The 24383-nt window shown below is 39.4% G+C and overlaps 1 protein-coding gene across 3 annotated transcripts in view; it reads right to left on the reverse strand.

The window, feature by feature from the left end:
* CRYBG1 (crystallin beta-gamma domain containing 1) overlaps window positions 1-24383 on the reverse strand; it is a 221437-nt gene that overhangs the window by 31114 nt on the left and 165940 nt on the right. For all 3 annotated transcript variants that reach the window (XM_082475082.1, XM_082475081.1, XM_082475083.1), the window contains 5 exons: window positions 20700-22986; window positions 17631-17678; window positions 17426-17544; window positions 15620-15788; window positions 12933-13072 (listed from right to left, as the gene is read on the reverse strand). In XM_082475082.1, the coding sequence (XP_082331208.1) occupies window positions 12933-13072; window positions 15620-15788; window positions 17426-17544; window positions 17631-17678; window positions 20700-22986 (2763 nt within the window). The remainder of the gene's footprint in view (window positions 1-12932; window positions 13073-15619; window positions 15789-17425; window positions 17545-17630; window positions 17679-20699; window positions 22987-24383) is intronic.

A 24383-nucleotide genomic window follows, 5' to 3' on the forward strand; every position in this document is an offset into this window, starting at 1 on the left:
TCAATGCACGGTGATGTCTGTGGGGCTTTTCAAAGTCTAAGGCTGCTTGTTCCCAGGCCCAAAGCTTTTTGAGTTCTTGGACCTGATTTTTATGGCTTTTCAATAGCACACCCTTCTATCAGACTTGTCAGCTGTCACTTCTGCTGTGGTCAGGAAATCAGAAGCCTCACCCGCCTCTTTGTAAACAAATAAGGAATTCTTGGTGATCACTTACACTCGACAATTCTTTAAAGCATCCTAGTTGGGGTAATGTGACCATGTTTCCCAGAATACTGAACCAAGAAGAGGATGGCTGTAAAGGGCATCTTTTACCAGCAAAATGATTCTGATTCTCCCCTCTTTGTTTTTCTCTTGTTCACAATTTTGGCCCAAGGGCATATTTTTGGTGATGGTTTTTGTTAAAGATTCCCCTGGATAAAGCAGTAACTTCGTTCAACTAATTATACAGAGTTTTATAATCAAAATCCCACTGAAGACCTGTCAACATACACACACACACACACACACACACACACACACACGAATGCTGAGAGGCTGTGTGTGGTGTATGGGTGAGGGATCAAAACTAATCCACAGGGTTAGAAGTCAGGATAATAGTTACAAGGACAACCAGGAGAAGGCAGGAATGAGGGGGAGCTTCTAAGATGCTGGTTATGTACTATTTCTTGATCTGAATGATGGTTACACTTTGAAAATTCACTCAGTTTACACATGTATGATTTGTTGTGTACCTTTTAATACAAATGTTATATACACTTCAATAAAAAATTAAGGGAAGGGCTTCCCTGGTGGCGCAGTGGTTGAGAATCTGCCTGCCAATGTGGGGGACACAGGTTCAAGCCCTGGTCTGGGAAGATCCCACATGCTGCGGAGCAACTGGGCCCGTGAGCCACAACTACTGAACCTGCGCGTCTGGAGCCTGTGCTCCGCAACAAGAGAGGCCACAATAGTGAGAGGCCCGCGCACCGTGATGAAGAGTGGCCCCCGCTCATCGCAACTAGAGAAAGCCCTCGCACAGAAACGAAGACCCAACACAGCCATAAATAAATAAATAAATAAATAAATTTAAAAAAAAAAATTAAGGGAAAAAAGAGACATCTTTTAAATATCACTGCAACATCCCTAAACCACAAGAAAGCAGAAGCTAAAAGTGGGGTCCTCTAAACCTCCTTTTGTTTAAAGCATGACAGTTAAGGATGCATTACATCTTTTTTGGAGCTCAAAGCTCTCACAGGCACACCACACACTGATGCCCTAGCTAAATAATGGCAGCTTGTCATAAATTGTGGTATTTGGCTAACTAGCCAAGGGCCTTGAAGTCTGTCTCTTCACAAGTAAACAGGATGAATTTTTCACAAACACAATGGACAGCTCATAAACCAGTGATTCTGAGATTCTGACATGATGCTTACTGAAGTACCCTTTCATTAAGTCTTTCCTTCTATAGTTTGAGTTCCGAGGGTATGTATTCATTCATCTGATACTAAATATCTCACTTTCCTTGAAGCACATGGTTTAGTCACAGTAACATTCATAGAAGGAAGGTAATTTGGGGCAAAGGGTAATTTATCAAAAAACTGAACACATAAACTGGCACACTTGAAAAGACTGCTGTTCTGAGGGTCCCTCCTCAGGGAGTGAGTGCTAAGGGCCTCCTGGGTAACTGAAACAGACATTTATGAATGTTGGGTGGACTTTGGAATTTGAAAACTCATATACAGAGTGTGATCCTTTTCCCCTAAATTCTATTCCAACAAGATACATTATTCACGAGGTGCTCAAGAGAGGAGGAAACTACCTTCAGGCAGTGTTATTTCATTTTCTAAAGGTATTCTTTTATTTTCCCATGTACTCAGGTAACGAGCTTTTGCCTATATTATGAATAAACAGTATGACTATAAAGAACTTTTTAAAAAATAACAAAAGTATACATACAAATGAATATTGTTGAACTAATAACAATGGCCATCCATTCATTAAAAACATTTGCATAATTACTTTCAGAAATACCCTTTGAGTCAGACAAGAAAAATTGGTCTTATCTTGTTCACTGTTCTTAAACAAACAAAAAAACAGTATTTCTGGCTGGATCCTAAGTCTTATTCTCCAGACATGGCTGCACATGAATGTTGGCTACGTACAGAAACCAACGGGGTACTCAAAAGATTAAGTGTGAACGTGCCAACTCTGACGTTATTCAAAGGAGGGTGAGCTCTGAATCTCAAGCAGGAAATATGCCTTTACAATGGGGAGATGTGGGAAGCACCAATTTAACCAAGCAATCAAACTTGGGATCATTAATGAGAAGCAGGCTGGCATGTACCACAAGTTGTGATACAGCATGAATATACATCACTACCTATAGGAAGTAGCAACCTTGTCAAAACTCTTCAATCTGCATCTGATCATACCTGCAGACCTAACCACCTGTATACAGAAAATTCAGGTGACAGAAGAACGAGTTAAATGATAACATGAGGAAACAGAAAATCCAGAATGTAGCACATTCTCTAAGCAGCTGATCTAAATTCTTCAAAAAGTCAGTGGCTGGGACTTCCCTGGTGGCTCAGTGGTTAAGAATCCTCCTGCCAATGCAGGGGACACGGGTTTGATCCCTGGTCCGGGAAGATCCCACATGCAGCGGCGCAACTAGGCCCGTGCGCCACAACTACTGAGCCTGTGCTCTAGAGCCTGCGAGCCACAACTACTGAGCCCGTGAGCCACAACTACTGAAGCCCACATGCCACAACTACTGAGCCTGAGTGCTGCACCTACTGAAGCCCGTGCGCCTAGAGCCCATGCTCCGCAACAAGAGAACCCACCGCAATGAGAAGCCCGCTCACCGCAAGGAAGAGTAGCCCCCACTCACCGCAACCGGAGAAGGCCTGCACACAGCAACAAAGACCCAACGCAGGAGATTGGTTCAAGATGGCGGAGTAGAAGGATGTGCTCTCACTCCCTCTTGCATGAACACCAGAATCACAACTAACTGCTGAACAATCATTGACAGGAAGACACTGGAACTCACCCAAAAAAGATACTCCACATCCAAAGACAAAGGAGAAGCCACAATGAGATGGTAGGAGGGGCACAATCACAGCAAAATCAAATCCCATAACTGCTGGGTGGGTGACTGACAGACTGGAGAACACTTATACCACAGAAGTCCACCCACTGGAGTGAAGGTTCTGAGCCCCACGTCAGGCTTCCAAACCTGGGCGTCCGGCAAGGGGAGGAGGAATTCCTAGAGAATCAGACTTTGGAGGCTAGCAGGATATGATTGCAGGACTTCGGCAGGACTGGGGGAAACACAGACTCCACTCTTGGAGGGCACACACAAAGTAGTGTGTGCATCAGGACCCAGGGGAAGGGTCAGTGACCCCATAGGAGACTGAAACAGACCTACCTGGTAGTGTTGGAGGGTCTCCTGCAGAGGTAGGGGGCAGCTGTGGCTCAGCAAGGGACAAGGACACTGGCAGCAGAAGTTCTGGGAAGTACTCCTTGGCGTCAGCCCTCCCAGAGTCCACCATTAGCCCCATCAAAGAGTCCGGGTAGACTCCAGTGTTGGGTCGCTTCAGGCCAAACAACCAACAGGGAGGGAACCCAGCCCCATCCATCAGCAGACAAGCGGATTAAAGTTTTACTGAGCTCTGCCCACCAGAGCAACAGCCAGCTGTACCCATCACCAGTCCCTCCCATCAGGAAACTTGCACTAGCCTCTTAGACAACCTCATCCACCAGAGGGCAGACAGCAGAAGCAAGAAGAACTACAATCCTGCAGCCTGTGGAACAAAAACCACATTCACAGAAAGACAGACAAGATGAAAAGGCAGAGGGCTATGTACCAGATGAAGGAACAAGATAAAACCCCAGAAAAACAATGAAATGAAGTGGAGATAGGCAACCTTCCAGAAAAAGAATTCAGAATAATGATAGTGAAGATGATGCAGGACCTTGGAAAAAGAAGGGAGGCAAAGATCGAGAAGGTGAAAGAAATGTTTCACAAAGATCTAGAAGAATTAAAGAACAAACAAACAGAGATGAACAATACAATGACTGAAATGAAAAGTAAACTAGAAGGAATCAATAGCAGAATAACTGAGGCAGAAGAACGGATAAGTGACCTGAAGACAGAATGGTGGAATTCACTGCTGCAGAACAGAAGAAAGAAAAAAGAATGAAAAGAAATGAAGACAGCCTAAGAGACCTCTGGGACCACATTAAATGCAACCAACATTCACATTATAGGGGTCCCAGAAGGAGAAGAGAGAGAGAAAGGACCAGAGAAAATATTTGAAGAGATTATAGTCGAAAACTTGCCTAACATGGGAAAGGAAATAGCCACCCAAGTCAAGGAAGCGCAGAGAGTCCCATACAGGATAAACCCAAGAAGAAACACGCTGAGACACACAGTAATCAAACTGGCAAAAATGAAAGACAAGAAAAAATTATTGAAAGCAGCAAGGGAAAAACGACAAATAACACACAAGGGAACTCCCATAACATTAACAGCTGATTTCTCAGCAGAAACTCTACAAGCCAGAAGGGAGTGGCATGATATACTTAAAGTGATGAAAGGGAAGAACCTACAACCAAGATGACTCTACCCAGCAAGGATCTCATTCATATTCGACGGAGAAATCAAAAACTTTACAGACAAGCAAAAGCTAAGAGAATTCAGCACCACCAAACCAGCTCTACAACAAATGCTAAAGGAACTTCTCTAAGTGTGAAACACAAGAGAAGAAAAGGACCTACAAAAGCAAACCCAAAACAATTAAGAAAATGGTCAGAGGAACATGCATATCGATAATTACCTTAAATGTGAATGGATTAAATGCTCCAACCAAAAGACACAGGCTTGCTGAATGGATACAAAAACAAGACCCATATATATGCTGTCTACAAGAGACCCACTTCAGACCTAGGGACACATTCAGACTGAAAGTGAGGGGATGGAAAAAGATATTCCATGCAAATGGAAATCAAAAGAAAGCTGGAATAACAGTACTCATATTAAATAAAATAGACTAAAATAAAGGATGTTAAAAGATACAAGGAAGGACACTATATAATGATCAAGGGATCAATCCAAGAAGAAGATATAACAATTATAAATATATATGCACCCAACATAGGAGCACCTCAATACATAAGGCAACTGCTAACAGCTATAAAAGAGAAAATCAACAGTAACACAATAATAGTGGGGGACTTTAACACCTCACTTACACCAATGGACAGATCATCCAAACAGAAAATTAATAAGGAAACACAAGCTTTAAATGACACAATAGACCAGATAGATTTAACTGATATAGGACACTCCATCCAAAAACAGCAGATTACACTTTCTTCTCAAGTGCACATGGAACATTCTCCAGGATAGATCACATCTTGGGCCACAAATCAAGCCTCAGTAAATTTAAGAAAACTGAAATCATATCAAGCATCTTTTCTTACCACAATGCTATGAGATTAGAAATCAATTACAGGGGAAAAAAATGTAAAAAACACAAACACAGGGAGGCTAAACAATGTGTTACTAAATAACCAAGAGATCACTGAAGAAATTAAAGAGGAAATAAAAAATACCTAGAGACAAATGACAATGAAAACACGACAATCCAAAACCTATGGGATGCAGCAAAAGCAGTTCTAAGAGGGAAGTTTATAGCTATACAAGCCTACCTCAAGAAACAAGAAAAATCTCAAATAAACAACCTAACCTTACACCTAAAGGAACTAGAGGAAGAAGAACAAACAAAACCCCAAGTTAGCAGAAGGAAAGAAATCATAAAGATCAGAGCAGAAATAAATGAAATAGAAACAAAGAAAACAATAGCAAATATCAATAAAACTAAAAGCTGATTCTTTGAGAAGATAAACAAAATTGATAAACCATTAGCAAGACTCACCAAGAAAAAGAGGGAGAGGGCTCAAATCAATAAAATTAGAAATGAAAAAGGAGAAGTTACAACAGACACCGCAGAAATACAAAGCATCCTAAGAGACTACTACCAGAAACTCTATGCCAATAAAATGGACAACCTGGAAGAAATGGACAAATTCTTAGAGAGGTATAACCTTCCAAGACTGAACCAGGAAGAAATAGAAAATGTGAACAAACCAATCACAAGTAATGAAATTGAAATTGATTAAAAATCTTCCAACAAACAAAAGTCCACGACCAGATGGCTTCACAGGTGACTTCTATCAAACATTTAGAGAAGAGCTAACACCCATCCTTCTCAACCTCTTCCAAAAAATGCAGAGGAAGGAACACTCCCAAACTCATTCTATGAGGCCACCATCACCCTGATACCAAAACCAGACAAAGCTACTACAAAAAAAGAAAATTACAGACCAATATCACTGATGAATATAGATGCAAAAATCATCAACAAAATCCAACAACACATTAAAAGTATCATACACCATGATCAAGTGGGATTTATCCCAGGGATGCAAGGATTCTTCAATATACGCAAATCAATCAATGTGCTACACCATATTAACAAATTGAAGAATAAAAACCATATGATCTTCTCAATAGATGCAGAAGAAGCTTTTGACAAAATTCAACACCCATTTATAATAAAAACTCTCCAGAAAGTGGGCATAGAGGGAACCTACCTCAACATAATAAAGGCCATATACGACAAACCCACAGCACACATCATTCTCAATGGTGAAAAACTGAAAGCATTTTCTCTAAGATCAGGAACAAGACAAGGATATCCACTCTCACCACTATTATTCAACGCAGTTTTGGAAGTCCTAGCCATGGCAATCAGAGGAAAAAAATAAAAGGAATACAAATTGGAAAAGAAGTAGTAAAACTGTCACTGTTTGCAGATGACATGATACTATACATAGATAATCCTAAAGATGCCACCAGAAAACTACTAGAGCTAATCAATGAATTTGGTAAAGTTGCAGGATACAAAATTAATGCACAGAAATCTCTTGCATTCCTATACACTAATGATGAAAAATCTGAAAGAGAAATTAAGGAAACACTCCCATTTACCACTGCAACAAAAAGAATAAAATACCTAGGAGTAAACCTACCTAGGGAGACAAAAAACCTGTATGCAGAAAACTGTAAGACACTGATGAAAGAATTTAAAGATGATACCAGCAGATGGAGAGATATACAATGTTCTTGGATTGGAAGAATCAATATTGTGAAAATGACTATACTACCCAAAGCAATCTACAGATTCGATGCAATCCATATCAAATTACCAATGGCATTTTTTACAGAATGAGAACAAAAAATCTTAAAATTTGTATGGAGACACAAAAGACCCCAAATAGCCAAAGCAGTCTTGAGGGAAAAAAACGGAGCTGGAGGAATCAGACTCCCTGACTTCAGACTATACTACAAAGCTACAGTAATCAAGAAAATATGGTACTGGCACAGAAACAGAAATATAGATCAATGGAACAAGACAGAAAGCCCAGAGATAAACCCACGCACCTATGGTCAACTAATCTATGACAAAGGAGGCAAGGATATACAATGGAGAAAAGACAGTCTCTTCAATAAGTGCTGCTGGGAAAACTGGACAGCTACATGTAAAAGAATAAAATTAGAACACTCCCTAACACCATACACAAAAATAAATTCAAAATGGATTAGAGACCTAAATATAAGACCGGACACTATAAAACTCTTAGAGGAAAATATAGGAAGAACACTCTTTGACATAAATCACAGCAAGATCTTTTTTGATCCACCTCCTAGAGTAATGGAAATAAAAACAAAAATAAACAAATGGGACCTAATAAAACTTAAAAGCTTTTGCACAGCAAAGGAAACCATAAACAAGACGAAAAGACAACCCTCAGAATGGGAGAAAATATTTGCAAACGAATCAATGGACAAAGGATTAATCTCCAAAATATATAAACAGCTCATGCAGCTCAATATCAAAAAAAACAAACCACCCAATCCAAAAATGGGCAGAAGACCTAAACAGACATTTCTCCAAAGAAGACATACAGATGGCCAAGAAGCACATGAAAAGCTGCTCAATATCACTAATCATTAGAGAAATGCAAACCAAAACTACAATGAAGGGCTTCCCTGGTGGCGCAGTGGTTGAGAATCTGCCTGCCAATGCAGGGGACACGGGTTCGAGCCCTGGTCTGGGAAGATCCCACATGCCGCGGAGCAACTAGGCCCGTGAGCCACAATTGCTGAGCCTGCACGTCTGGAGCCTGTGCTCCGCAACAAGAGGGGCTGCGATAGTGAGAGGCCCGCGCACCGCGATGAAGAGTGGCCCCCACTTGCCGCAACTCGAGAAAGCCCTCACACAGAAGCGAAGACCCAACACAGCCATAAAATAAAAATAAATAAATAAATAAATAAATAAGCAAATATGGTTTAAAAAAATATATTAAAAAAAAAAAAAGAATTACCATATGACCCAGCAATCCCACTACTGGGCATATACCCAGAGAAAACCACAATTCAAAAAGACACATGCACCCCAATGTTCATTGCAGCACTATTTACAATAGCCAGGACATGGAAGCAACCTAAATGCCCACTGACAGACAAATGGATAAAGAAGATGTGGTACATATATACAATGGAGTATTACTCAGCCATAAAAAGGAACGAAATTGGGTCATTTGTAGAGATGTGGATGGATCTAGAGACTGTCATACAGAGTGAAGTAAGTCAGAAAGAGAAAAACAAATATTGTATATTAACACATATATGGGGAACCTAGAAAAATGGTACAGATGAACTGGTTTGCAGGGCAGAAATAGAGACAGAGATGTAGAGAACAAACGTATGGACACCAAGGGGGGAAAGTGGCAGGGGGTGGTGGTGGGATGAATTGGGAGATTGGGATTGACATGTGTACACTGATGTGTATAAAATGGATGACTAATAAGAACCTGCTGTATAAAAAAATTAATTAATTAATTAATTTTAAAAAATTATCACAATGGGGATGCTAGTTTCCACTTAAGATGGAGAAAGCTGAGAAGAGTGTTATCCTAACAAGAAGAAAAAGCTGGATAAAGTAGAAGATTACAAAATTTCTTGAACCCATCAGAGAGCCAAAATCTAAGAAAAGGTCATGTCTACAAGTAGGGATGTGTATGAGCACAGGTCCACCTGGGTCAAGGCAGAGAGGAAGATGGGGCTCCCATCCAAGTGGGCCTTCTTTCAATAGATGACAAGTCAACTGAAGGTACAAAATTGAGCCACACCTAAAATGTTAACCTAAAAGCTACTTTCAAAGGATTAATATTTGGAGCTTGACTGAATTCATTAGTCATAATTTTTACGTGTGGTTATAGAACATATAAAACTTTTAAACAAGTCTAAAGAAAAGATCAACTCTTTATAGCTTTCTTTCAATGCAAAACATTTCTAGAGGCTAAGAGTCCTGTGAATAAAGTCCTATTTAAAAAAAAAAAAAAAAGACCCAATGCAGCCAAAAAATAATTTTAAAACAAACAAAAAGAGTAAGTACAGATATACTCATCAATATGGGTAATCTTAGAAACAATGTAGAGAAAAAGGAACAAGCCACACGGAAGTTTGATAACATATTTACAAAGTTCAAAAGCAAGCACAACTAAAACAGTGCAGGGACGGATACTATAGGATGAAACTATAAAATAAGGGAATGAGAAAAACACAAAATTTCAGAGAGGGGTCACACACGTAGAGAAGTCAGGGGGATGGGAGCAGGCGGGCTATGCCAGGTCCTGCGGCAGCATTGGTAACAGTGAGGTTCTCAGTTGGGTGATGGGCACGTGGGGGCTTGATTACTAGGCTTCGTAATTCACATATACATATATTCTTATATATCAAATATTTCATAACAGCACTGATCAAAGAATATGTGGCTATTAAAAAATGTCCCTTGACTTCAGAACACCTGCATTCCAGTACCTGTTCTGCTGACGACTAATCCTAACAACTAATCCAACTTGAGAAAGTGACCAAAACCTGTCTTCCTTGGTTAAATGATGGTGTTGGAACAGATGCTCATAATGCTCCCTTTGAAGTTCTAAAATTCCTTAGCTTTGTTTATTAGAAATATACTCAAAAAAAGATGCATCCTCACCTCTACAAGGATGGGTACTAGGATTAGCCAGCTGCTTTAAACAAAGGTTTAAAAACAAATCACACGCAACAGAATCTGAAAGGAAAAGTGAGTTAGAAATGTCTCACTTTCCCAAATAAGAAACTGACAAGTAATACTCTTAATTTGTGTATGTGTAGCAAAACCTAATCCAGAGTGAACAGGCCCTGAAATAAATCTCCTAATGGAATCTAAACAAGTGCTGTGCCCCCTACACCACCCCCAGCAAAGTCTTCTCTTACACCAGTTCAGGGGACTGCTGCACCAACAGAAGCAACATGAGCTTGGGTATACCTGTTATCAGCTGAATTCTCCCAACCCATGAGATTCTCCTTGGAGATCTGTAAAAGTACTACTGACTTGGTCCCAAGATGACCAAGTTCAATGACCCCAAACTCTGAGCTGACATCCAAGGCAGCTTTCTATTATCCTAATGGAAATAAAGAACCAGGAAAAAAAAAAAAAAAGTCTACTGCCATGCAAGCCCATCAAAACTTGTAAAACATTACTGGTTTGTAACTACCACCTATAAAACTAGATTAAACTTACTGTCAAGGTTAAGAAACTTTATAAAGTGTAGCTCATTATGCTTCCACATAGCCCAAGCCTGAGTCATGAAACCTTCCAGAAATGGAGATTAAAATATTATGGCAGACGCCTATTTCATTCTTCTAAGGAAAGTGATATTTCTCAACATTAAATGCTTTGAGAAAAAAGATGTAGAGATCTCTTTGATGCGAAAAAAGTAAAAGGCAGCAAGAGATGAAGACACTTGTTTTGTTTAGGTTCCTCCTTTTCTTACCAATCACTAGATACAAAAGTGCTGGAAGCTCAGATGCCTTTTCTGCTCTTTACACCCACTCCCCGTGAGATCCTGTCTAGCACCGGGTTCCGTGCTGATGACTCCTGATTTTATCTCCAGCCTCACCCCAACCCCAAGTTCCAGTGTCATGCATTCAGTCACCTTCCTGACCTCTTACCTGAATGTGCAGTTGGCATCTCCAACTTAACCTCACAAACTGAACTCCTGGATTTCATTCTCCCTCCTAGTTTTCTCCATTCCGGTAAATGCTGGGGTCTCAAACCCTGTACATTCCTCAGCCCCTCACACCCCACATAAAATCTGTCAGCACATGTTGGTTCTGTCTTCAAAATGTATCCAGAATCTGACCATTTTTCACCACTACTATCATGCCAAGTCACCAAAACCTCTTGCCTATGTAAATGCAGTGACCTCCTAACTGGTTTCTTTGCTTCCATTCTTACCTCTTTACAATCTATTTTTACACAGCAGCTAGAGTGATCCTCCTAAAACATAAGTTAATCAAAATCCTCCAATGAGTTCTCAAGTCACTTGGAGCCACCTAAAATCCCTCCCAAGTCCTTCAAGGTCTGACATGACACGAGGCCTCTCTCCCATCACTGGTCCTCCTAGCTCACTCTACTGCAGCCAGACCTCCGACCTGTTGCCCAAACATCCCCTGGAGGGCTTTGCAAATGCTGGGCTTCCTGCCTAGGACACTCCCCTCCTCCGCCTCCCTCAGATGTCCCACAGCTGACTCCCTCACTTCCTCAGGTCTCTGCTTAAAGGTCACCAGGGACCTTCCCGACCACTCTCTAAAGTAGCACTTCCACTGTCCCTCTCCATAATTTATGTTTCTTGTAGTATTTACCTTCGGACTCATTACATATGTATTACCTTACGCATATTCCATTAATAAAATCTCTTGAGCAGTCTCTGAATATATAATATTTATAAATTATATATATAACCACTGAATATATTATGAATTGATTAGAAAACATACACAAAGAGAAAATTTGAAAAGAAGATTTTAAATAATATATAAAGAAGCTTTAGTGTTTTTTCCTGCATCTCAGGGGATGTCTGTCACATGCCCTGGGCTGTGCACTCCACTGCAGAAGCCACAAGCTTCAGTTCTGCAACCTGCACTTTCTAGCCTAATTTCTCCTCTGAGATATTCCCATTTCCTTCAAAATACCCTTGCAATTTCCTGTGATTTTTGAAACCAACATTCTAGGCGCTTTGGAAAGCATTGTGTGAAAATGTTAGAGGAAGTAGCACGCATGTTGGCCTCCATCCCACCTGAAATATCAGGGGCACACATGCTTTAATTACCTCCTTTGAATTACCCTGAAGGTATATAATCTGCAACTCAGCTTTGAATGAATCAGGTTCCTTTGCAATAAGGAAATCCCCACATTAAAAATGCAGTTTTTGGACTTCCCTGGTGGTGCAGTAGTTAAGAATCCGCCTGCCAATGCAGGGGACACGGGTTTGATCCCTGGTCCAGGAAGATCCCACATGCGACAGAGCAACAAAGCCCGTGCGCCACAACTACTGAGCCTGCGCTCTAGAGCCCATGAGCCACAACTACTGAGCCCGCGTGCCTAGAGCCCATGCTCCGTGACAAGAGAAGCCACCACAACGAGAAGCCTGAACACCACAACAAAGAGTAGCCCCTACTCACTGCAACTAGAGAAAGCCCGTGCGCAGCAACGAAGACCCAATGCAGCCAAAAATAAATAATTAATTTTTTTAAAAAATGCAGTTTTCTCCCTGCACTTCCTCCAAGAAATCATCGTTTATAAGAGAGCTGAATCATAAGAACACAGGTAACACAGTAACCAAAAATATCAGATTTTTATGTGCCTTATCAAAAAAATAATAAAACCTTGTAGTCAATAATTACTTAACAGGACAACAAATCAGAGACAGAGTATCTTAAGTCCTCTTTTTATACTCAAAAAAGGGCTTCATTAAAATTGTATTGGGAATAAAATACTCACATGCCCCAATGTACTTTAATGGAACAAGTCTTCTGCATCATACCAAACCCCTGCATTTCTTCAGTATCATCAAAGTAGGAATTTAGAAGTCCTAACCCTTCTGGTTCAGTAAATAAGTCAATTTGACTAACTCTGTAATCCTAAAAAAAAAAAAAGAAAAATGAGAACACATATACATGTATAATAGGACACCACGTATTAAACTCTACAGTAAGCTCGTTATTCTTCTTTTCAAATAATTGAAAGAAGCTTTAAACATACACATAGATTGCACAGATCACCTGCCACTTTATCCCTTTCCTGTTTTCACCCATGACCTAATAATATATGATCTTTCAGGGCAGACACATTGGTTTAGTCATATATCTCAGTGTTACATTCAAGTAAAGATCACCAGAAATGTATTTTAGAGTTTTGGAACATAGTTATTTCTCTCATCCTCACAGGAAAAAAAAAAAAAAAACTGCTTCGCTTTCCTTGGTAACATGAGTTTTAGTTCCTTTGCTCTCCTGTGACCGTCCACGTCCAGAGATACTGGTTTATAGAGTGGTTGCACTTGGAATCTTCCTCAGCTGTTTTGTGCCCATAAGCCCCCTGCGGTAACTCTCCTTGACTATGATGTCGGCTTGGTCTAAGTCATAAAGGCAAAGGCACACGTTTATGGTGATTTAAATCTCTACACTTTGGTCACTATTCCATGCACTGCATGTCCATCAAACACTCTACAAAAGGCCTCCCTTGGCTGAGTGCCTGAGCCCTGATCGAATGTTTTTTGAACCTCTTCTGTGTTGCAGAGCGAGGTGAACTGAGGTACAGAAAAAATGGTAACACTTGGGTCAGTTTAGGGGCAGCTCTTTCAAACATTAACAAAAGGAACAAATTAAGTGAACTGAAAAGGTGACCCCCTTGAATATACGTCGTGACTTCTGTTTATGTGTCAAGAAACCATAAACACAATCTGTAAAAAGTTACAATTCATCACATATTAGGAGCCATAAAAGTATTCCTTCTCTTTAACATGACACCATTCAGAAAAACTTACCCCAAGGAAATAAATCAGAAAATGTATACATTATTAAATGCACAAAAACGTTCATGCAGTATTATTTAAGGTAAGTTTTTCCCTAAGTCCCACAGTAAGAAGAAAGGTAAAATAAATGATAGCGTATCGTATCAATGGAATATGATGCTCAGTTAAACCCCAAACCATGTAATAACATGAAAAGCATTAATTCACCTTACGTCTGCTATTATCAGGGGAAACAGGAGGCCTCTTTACCAATGTGCTTCATTTCCCTTAGCCCACCTTCCTGGATCCCTAAATCCCCACCCCACCAGATCCTAGTATCTCCCCCAGTTGCAAATCATTGAGACATGTTACAAATGGGAGTGTAACCTTCAGGAAAGTGGTATGAAGAGAGAAAAAAAGGATTGAGAATCACAGTTCTAAAGGAAAACAACACTGTACCTGTATTATGATTACAACTATAGAAAAAGCAGATTATAACATGGCCAAGAAAGAGTAGAGAATTCAGAAAAATGAAGGGAGGACACTTCATGAGAGATGGGATTTTGGATGATAGTTTAAAATATTGTTTTATTACCAATATTATTTGAGTAATAAATAAAAACTGCAGGAAAATTATCCCACTATGACATTTTAAAATGGTGTTTCTCATGCCTTACATAAGGTTCATCACATTATGTACTTAAAACTAGTGCGAGATAAATCGTTTAGAATACCAATATTACCATCTAAGTCGCTCAGAAATGTTGACCCAGGAAACAGGTGACATTTTCCTCCGTCAAAAGCTGTTACTCATTCTTACTCATTCTCATTTTGGAACATGGCTTTTTTCCCTATTGCACCCCAACACCCATGTCTAGTACACAAGTGGAGTTTTTTCACTTGGAAGATACCTTTTACATTTTTAAAAGGGAAAGAATCATCAAATCCCAAGAACCATGAAGAACTGATACAAGTTCCTCAACAACGAATAAGGGACCAAGAAATTTTTACCCAATCCATAAAGTGGCCTTAAATACCTATTTTTCTAAAAACCCACATGAAACACCAGAGTTGATCAACTGAATTATCTTTGGATTATTTGTTTTTCCAAAACAGAACTCCTGTAAGCCACTCAAGGTAATAAGAACTCGCACAGCAACCAAAAAACTAAGTAAAAGAAAAATCTGGCCTGTGCTCCGCAACACGAGAAGCCACTGCAATGAGAAGCCCGCGCACCACAACAAAGAGTAGCCCCGCTCTCCGCAACTAGAGAAAGACCACGCGCATCAATGAAGACCCAATGCAGCCAAAAATAAATAAATAAATTTATTTAAAAAAAAAGAAAAATCTGTTCATACAGAACTCATCAAAACTAGGTTATTAAGTAAAATACATTTGCAGATGGGAATGGGGGGCCGGAATGAGAAATTTACCTTCAGGATTTATTGTGAAAAAGATGACTAACCAATTAGAATGTTTCTTAGTTCTAATTCATTTAACATGTACAAATGTTTAAAATACAGAAAACACATCCATAAAACACCAAATATTTGTCCCACTTTTATCATAAAATGAAACTCTCTCTCAAAAGAATCATACCCAGCATTCAATAAATATTTGCTGAAAGAACGGATGAAATCCAGTTTGCCTTTATTAAAAGCTTACTAATTTTACCTACCTGGACCACAAGTCTGATTGAACCAATCACCACAGGCTTAGCCGACTCTGCCTCGTCATCGCTTCTTTCCAAAACATCTTCTATATCCCAGAGACCAGACAGTTCCAATTCTCCCTCTTCTAAGGGGATGGAGTGTCCTTCAAAATTTGGTTTCTCATACAAAATCCAGCTAAGAATAAAACATAGCAAAACTATTAGCCGGTCTTGGTTAGAGAGATTTTGAATATGCAAATATTCTGGCCAATAGCCACTATATATATATACCATATATTAGTGGCCAATTCTCTAGCAATTAAAACAGCAAAAACTCTCCCTAAAACTAAAACTTCAGTGGGCATAATTAACCTCTGATAACTGAAGAATTTTATCAGGATTTTAGAGAACTTTTGACTATCAATATGAACATTATAGAGCTACTAAAGTTTTATAGAATTGCCAGTTGGTGGAGACTTAGTAATGTGTCAGATAAATGGACGTTTATTGTAATTTTTTTCTTTTTATGTATGTAAAAAACACTTCTCTTGAGGGATTTTAACTTATATATTAGAACCATATCAATGGATATATCGATACAAAGGACTACTACATGCATGTTAATGGAAAGCATTTTTTCCAGTTTTATTGAGATCTAATTGACATATAACATTGTATTAGTTTTAGTTGTACAACATGATGATTTGATATCTGTGTATATTACAAAATGATCACCATAATAAGTTTAGTTAACATCTACCACCTCACAGTTACAATTTTTTTTCTATTGATGAGAACTTTTAAGATCTACTCTCTTAGCAACTTTCAGATATACTATGTAATACTTTAACTTTAGTGACCCAGAAAGCATTTTTAAAGTATTCTTCCCAACAACATCCAAACACTAAAGAAAAACCTCATGACAGTATATGACAGTGCTGGTCTTAAGAGAGAAGTCAACAGAAGTTGAAGAATCACTATTCATTAAAAACAAAACTGTAACTTTCAGTTTTCAAATTTAAGAACAAAAGCTAATTGTATTTTTCTAATGAATATGTTGACTATACAGAAAAATATATTAAAATATCTAAAACCTAAGAGGAAAGATGCTGCATATTTAATCAAATGGAGACCTAAAGAAAAGCTTAATAATTTTTTAAACCATAAATGTCTAGAGTCCTACACTCTTTCTTTTAAACAAGTTTATAAATAGGTACTAAAGATAAGTATTTATGCCAGGTAAGTGATTTTTTTTTAAAACCTCTTTTCTTTATTCAATTTCCTGTGTATTTCCTCAAAGCAATTAAGCTGGTAATATAATTGTTTTCACCGGTTTCTTTACTTAATAAAAACTATCTGCTGTCAAAAAGTTAGAAAATAAAATTTAGATTAGTCCTTCACTGAACTGTCATTTAAAAAGTTAGCAAACATGTTTTTTCTTATAGAATTTAAAAAATTCTATCAACATGACTATGACCTATCAACATGAGTAGTGCAATTCTTATCAACCTCATTGAAAATTCAAAAACCAGAAGTATATTATGGACTCTGGTGCTCATTAGTCCAAACCAACATTATGTGGGAAAAAGAAACTTATACTGCTGCACTTTTCTGATTTTTCTAACAACAACATGCATCATGCCTATAATCAGAAATAACATTATAAACTATATTTCTTAGACATGAATTTCTTTTAGTATTCACTATGACTAGTATTGTCTGCCCTTTACATTGCTAAGGGCATAATTTAAAATAAGTACTAATGACCAAAAGGGTAATTAAAAATGTGAAACACACACCCTCCAAGTCAGAAACACAAAGTGTCACTCTTACCATCCTCTAACAGCTTTTACCAGTATCACAGGAGAGAGGCTCCAAGAGCTGCAATCCTCAATGTCACTGAACACTTCAATGCACTCCTCTGAGACGTCGGGTTCACCGTATATCACCACCTAAAGAAAGTGAGAGTGGTAGCACGTTTTACTGCACTTTAACAGATCAAAATGAAATCTAGACTAGGAATAGAAAATAATCTTACCTTTCCAGGTCGGGGATTGATTTTATTCTGGACACTTCCTTTAAGTGGCTGTAATCAGATGAACAAAAACACAACAAATAATTAAACTTTATGTAAAGTCCTCTTTTCTCCTCCCGTGATCCTTTAAGATCATATTTGCCTCATATTTGTCAATTTGGAAACATGTCTACCTTGATCTATGCCAAAGTTGCCTTAAAACTCTCTTTGACCGGACTTCGCTGGTGGCGCAGTGGTTAAGAATCCGCCTGCCAGTGCAGGGGACACGGGTTCGAGCCCTGGTCCCGGAAGATCCCACATGCCGTGGAGCAACTAAGCCTGTGCACCACAACTACTGAGCCTGCGCTCTAGAGCCCGTGAGCCACAACTACTGAGCCCGAGTGCCACAACTACTGAAGCCTGCGCACCTAGAGCCCATGCTCTGCAACAAGAGAAGCCACCGCAATGAGAAGCCCAGGAACCGCAACGAAGAATAGCCTGCGCACAGCAGCAAAGACCCAAGGCAGCCAAAAATAAAAATAAATAAAAATGAACAAAAAAAAACGAACTCTCTTTGACTCTATTAAAATAAGGGCTTTTTTTCCCCCTCTAACTGTATTTGACATTTCAATTTCTGCTCATTTAAATGCCTAGGATACTTCCACCAATCTGGCAAGTTCAGGGTACAAGAGTCAGACCTATGTTTTGCATCAGTTCACAGAACAAGAACTCAGCTAAGAGATGTAATTCAAACAATCTCAGTATAATTTCAAATAAATAGAGAAATTCTAATGGATTAATCACTTATCTAGAATGAGCTGAATCCATTTTATGTGTTCATATACACATCTTATCTGAATCTATAATTACCGTTTTTTCATCACATAACTAGTCTAAATAAAGTGTTTATGGTATATTTCACAATGTACATTGCACATGGTTACTTTAATCCCTCCTTTTTGATGAACAAAATATATTTTTATATGGCTCCAAAACTAATTAATCATTTTCAAGACCATCTGACAAGACCAGTAAAACCAGAAATGCCTAATAAAAATAGTGATTACACACGTAAAAATATTATAAAACATGGACTACTTTCACTGCTGAACAGGATGCCTATTCTAAGGATTGCCTTTGATCTGATCGCTCTTGCATCACACCAGGGTGGAATATGCCTGAAAGACCATAGGAAGGGCCTCAGTAGAGCATTATTACAGATTAAAATGCCATATGCTTATTTATATATGCACATTTCAAGAAGACAAGCTAAAGAAAAAGCCTGATATTTAAATAAAATTCAGGTAAGACATTAAAGGGAGAATAGTTATATAGTCAACAAAGCCCAAGGCGTAAAGAAAAACAAAAAAAAAAAAATTTTTTTTTTAATCATAAAAAGGCCTAGAGAACGTATAAAGTACTTTGTTTCTCCTTTTTACTCCATTTGATTGGGTTTTTCAAGGGACTCCATAGGGAAACTGTATATTCTGTTGTCAGACTCGTCAAATAAGAGAGGTGATCTAAGAGTGATTAAAAAGAGAGAATAATGCTGTAATGAATGGGAAGTAGACCAGTGGCAATTTTGTGCTTCAGAGAAATACTCAAAAATCTTAGGATTTCTAAGTGCTATAGGCTGATTCAGTTTTATCTGTTTACAGCAGTGGTTCTCAAAGTGAAATCCAGGGGTCCTTGGAGGGTCCCCAATAAGCCTGCAGGGAGTCCATTAGGTCAAAACCATTTTCATAATAAGAAGAGGTTATTTGTCTTTTTCACTTTCTTTCTCTCACAGGTGTAGTGCGGAATTTTCCAGAGGGTCCGTGACATGTGATTACATCATTGCTCTGATGGCTACAGGAATGTACATTTGTATGTTCTCATCTTTCTCAGTATTAATTTCTAATATAATAGATGCCAATAGGCATAACCCATATCAACAAAACTCTTTGGGGTCCTCAATAATTTTTACTTTATATCTACATCTGTGTGTGTGTGTATGGCATCCTAAGAGTAAAAAATTTGAAAACTTTTGAGAAGAGGGATCTGAGCCTCTGCTGGAAATCCAACTATACATTTTGAAAGAGCTTCCAGAATTGTATTCCATGATAGGCTTGTAGCAAAAGCTAATACAACAAATTCAAACAGGGGGCAGTGCCCTGTACAAATGAGGAAGGGGGGGCAAGATATTTTCTGCCTGGATAAACTGTGTTGGATGTTGATCTACACTTGCCAGGTAGCCTGGTTCACAGGGTGGGCAACAGGAATACAGAGGCCCACTCCTGTTTCTGGGCTTAGCAGAGCTGAGCTCTAAACCTTATCTGCCTCCCTCTTTCAACTTGAGTATCAAGCTTGGTAACGGAAAGCCACAAATTCACATCAAAAACTGAGTAAAGAAAACAACTTCTAGCAATCAGATAAAAGAAGATGGAGAAATCTTAACTGTTTCTCAAAATGGTATTTTGCCATCCTTTCTATTCTGTTACAGGAACGTGCCAATGGAGACCAAATTCTTTACTCCCCAACAGCTTTGCAGGAAAATAATATTTCCCTAATGAAAACTAATTCCAGATAAAGAGAAAGTACTTTATCAACCATGTGGGATAAACATTTATTGCTACTAAGGGGAAGAAAGAGTGAATCTCAAAGTACAAGAGAAAGGGTTAGGAACAAGATTCCTCAGTGGAGGCTTTTCCAGATAAAGGAAGCTGCTTCATAAATGTTCAAAATTCTAGGTATAGTATTGAGCATGTTTACACAGAACTAGGGAAGAAAAAACACCTTGTCTGTCTCTGAGCTCTCAAGGTACCTTATCTACACCTTTCACAGTACAACACATAAATCCACAAGTGCCCTAAAATATTTGTAGCTTACTTTCCTTGCTAGACTACAAATGCCTTGAGAACAGAATCTAAGTACCTTTTCTCTTGGACTCTAAAATCCCTTGTACATAGTAGGTTTTCAAATATGTGATGAATGAATAAAAAACTATCAGACACGAGCATAACCATTTTTAAACAAATAACATGAATTGCCCATCCTCCCCTTCTCCTCTGACTTAAAAATACCCCACATAAATAATACTATGTTACTACTTACTGTTGTATCTGATAATGACATTCCAGAAAAAGAAATGCTTGGGTCAAACCGGGTGGATTTGAAAAGACCGGGGAAGTCTGTGTCACTGCTTCCATAGCTCGGCAAGTTCGATTTAAGAACACTTTCAATATGATTAGCCTTTTCCATATCACCATTGTTCTTCAGTTTTGAAAGTTCAGAAAATGTAGTTTTTGGCACGGGTAGGTTGCTTCGTGAATCCAGATCTTTTCTGGTTTCCTCTTTTTGCGGGTACTTTTCCACGGAGCTCAGACTTTCCAATCCCGAATGAGACGTATCTGACGAGTTGAAATTGAAGACCATTATGTTGCTGGGTGGCAGACTTGGCTGTTCTTTCTCTGAACCACAGGGTGGGGCACCCTCAGCCACGGGCTGTAACACGGAAGGCCGAGAAAGAGAACTGTTGTGAGCGGTGTCGAAAGATGTGGTCATGGTATTGACTGATGTTACAGAGGGAGAAAAGATTTTGTCTTGTGGTAAAGAAGATAACATGCTTGAGAAAAGTGCACTTTTTTCTAGCCTCGATCTCTTGACTCCACCGTTTGTGACATCCCTGTTCTCCTTGTCATTTACTTCTGGAGCTGCCAGAGGCTCGCCTTTCCCATTAGTGTGAGTTTGCAAGGACTTGAAAAGGACACACTGTTCGGTGGATGAACGTTTGGGTCTCAGTTTGGATTTGGTGTCAAGATTCTGCATCAAATGTAAAGCCGGTGACATTTCTGGCTGGCCTTCCTTTTTCTTACCCAAACCAAAGGTAAACACGTTGGGATCAAACACCTTTTCTAAATTGTCCTCATGAATAGGAGGCATGGCGAAGTGAGGGGCAGGGGAGTTTGGCATCCTGGCCTTCTTTTTCTTCTGGGGCACACAAACTGCGCTGTCCATCTTTTTTATAATCTCAGTGAATTTTTCCATATCAGAAGAAGAATCGAAAACACTATCATCACTACCAGCAGAAATGTTCAAAAGGCTGGCAGGACTGTCCTGGCCATTTACAACATTTTGATCGGGTCTTTGAGGGGTTTCTAAATGATTTCTGTTGCCAGGGTAGCTGGTGGTGCTGGATTCAGTCTTCAGGGGTTTTCCGTTGCCCTGAATAGGCAGAGTTTTTTCTGATTCGGGCGGCATGACTTGTGGGCCAGATTTTGCTACATGTTCCTCTGTGCAATGAATGTGTTTGGGTGATGTGCTCTTATTGCCCTGTACTTCCTCTTTCTGGGGAGTACAACTTGCAACAGAAACCACTTCAAGTTCATTATTGTGACAGCTTGGCAACTGTGCTTCTCTAACTTCAGAGCTACCTGAGATGATCCGAGAGTGGACATCCTTGGTGTTCTCCACAGGGAGCACGAAGGACCTGACCTGGACAAGGACCTTGGATGAACACTCATTTCCCATAGCTGCCAGGCTGTGCTCTGGGGACAAAGGAGGGCTTCTTTCTCCCCCTCCTCCTCCTGCAAGTCTAGAGGGGGACATCTCATTATTCTGATGAGACACAGGCAGAGTACATCCATCATGGTTTTCTGACACTTTTACATCAGTGCACGGAAAACTGCTTACAGGAGCTTGAGCACGTGTGTCTTTGGGAGCATCCACAGGAATGGGGGCAGCCAGTGAAAGAGAAGGCCCATTAGATGACCCAGCTGGGTGCTGTGAGTCAGAAAATCCATCCTGTGGCTTTGGTATGGCTGTTGGAGGCGAATCTTTGGCCTCAAGAATGGCAGGGCTGTCTTGTGCTGTATCAGTCATATTTTCACGTTCAAGTCTTTTGCTGTCAGCAGCCTTTGAGTCGTCCTCTCCTAAGAGCTCGTGGTCCTTAACAGGAATCAGAGCAGTAACCACTGGTTCAGAAGGGCAGCCAGCATCTGTTTGCCCATCTACCTTATCACCTTGGTTAAGCTGAGAACCAGGAGTCTCCTCTTCAGGAACAGTAACTTTGGCTTCTGCAGAGGTTTCCTTCCCCAGCACACCATCCTGGTGACTATTTGGCATCACCTTCTTTTCAGGCTGCTCCATTTCCTTGGCTTTTTTGACTAAATTCAGCTGTGCCCTCTCGACAAATGTTTTATTAGAGGCAGGAGTGTTCCTCGCACCTCGAGTGTCAGTGTGTCTTGGGCTGTTGTTTGGCCGCTTGTTTTCAAATAAGGAGATTTTGGTGGCAGTGTTTCCTTTGTGAACTGGCTGGCTAAATGGATTATGCCTGTTTCCCAAACTGCCAAGATTCTTAGGGGTTTTAAGATTTAGTTCCACATGTTTGGGCTTGGCAGGGCTGCAAGAATAAAGCAGCAAGATAAAGTTATTAACCTTGGTTTTAAAGTGAACATACCAATTTATTACAAAACTGTGAAAACCCAATATCTTTCTGATAGGTAACATTTTTTCATGAAACTATTTTTAAACAATTCTAAATATACTATCAATTACCTTTAATGGATGTTTCGCTTCCGTATGAGGGATGAAAAATGATATAGCTAAGAAAGGCTAGAGATGAGAGGGCAACAAGTTTTCTAATAAGTTTATCATGTACCTAGTAGATAAGTACAGTGCTTGGCACTAGAGTTGGGACTGAAGAACATTAGAACAAATTTAAATACTTCATGCACTCCCATACTTTACATATGTAAATGATTTCCCCAAAAATCAATTGTGTATTTTTTTTTTAATTAATTTATTTTTATTTTTGGCTGCGTTGGGTCTTTGTTGCTGCGCACGGGCTTTCTCTAGTTGCGGCGAGCGGGGGCTACTCTTCGTTGCAGTGTGTGGGCTTCTCACTGAGGTGGCTTCTCTTGTTGCGGAGCACGGGCTCTAGGCACGTGGGCTTCAGTAGTTGTGGCACACGGGCTCAGTAGTTGTGGCACATGGGCTTAGCTGCTCCGCAGCATGTGGGATCTTCCCAGACCAGGGCTCGAACCCGTGTCTCCTGCATTGGTAGGCAGATTCCTAACCACTGCACCACCAGGGAAGTCCAATTGTGTATTTTTTATCATAACTTTTTTTTACATTATCTCAAAAGTGAGATTATAAAAAATATTTATCTATTATTTACCTCTTTGGATAGTTTATTCCCTTCATCCTTCCCCCATAAAATTTTTCTCTGACTACACAAGTGTGTTCACTATAGAACATTTAGAAAATATAAAGACAAAAAACCACTCATAATCCTACCACTCAAACACTATCCCTGTCAACATTCTAGTATACGTCCCGTCTTTTTTGTATGCATAGGGAAATATTTTCAATAGAATTGAGATTAGTCTGTTCATAGAGTTTGGTATTTTGCCTTAAAAAAAAAAAAAGAGATTTAACCTTATATTTAACATTTTTAACATTTTTCAAGTTACTAAAAAATGTGAAAAGTCTTCATAATGTCTGCATAAAAATACATCATATAGATGTACCATAATTTACTTATCAATTACTCAGTTGTTGGTTTTGCCACCATTCTGGGGGCAAAGAGAGTCTCCCTTCTTTCTCACGTTTCTTGGGTGTAATTACCCCCTAATGGAAATTTTAAGTCTTTGAATGTACACACTGTTTTCTGAGGAAAAAAATGTCCTCTGGCTCTGGTCCTGGCTCTTATACCAATTATCTGTGTGAACTTGGTCAAGCTACCTTAACTCTCTGAACTCTACTTTCTCTACCTGTAAAAATAAACAAAAAACTAGA

Source organism: Balaenoptera physalus, assembly GCF_965194825.1.
Source record: "Balaenoptera physalus genome assembly, chromosome: 9".
Taxonomy (NCBI): Eukaryota; Metazoa; Chordata; class Mammalia; order Artiodactyla; family Balaenopteridae; genus Balaenoptera; species Balaenoptera physalus.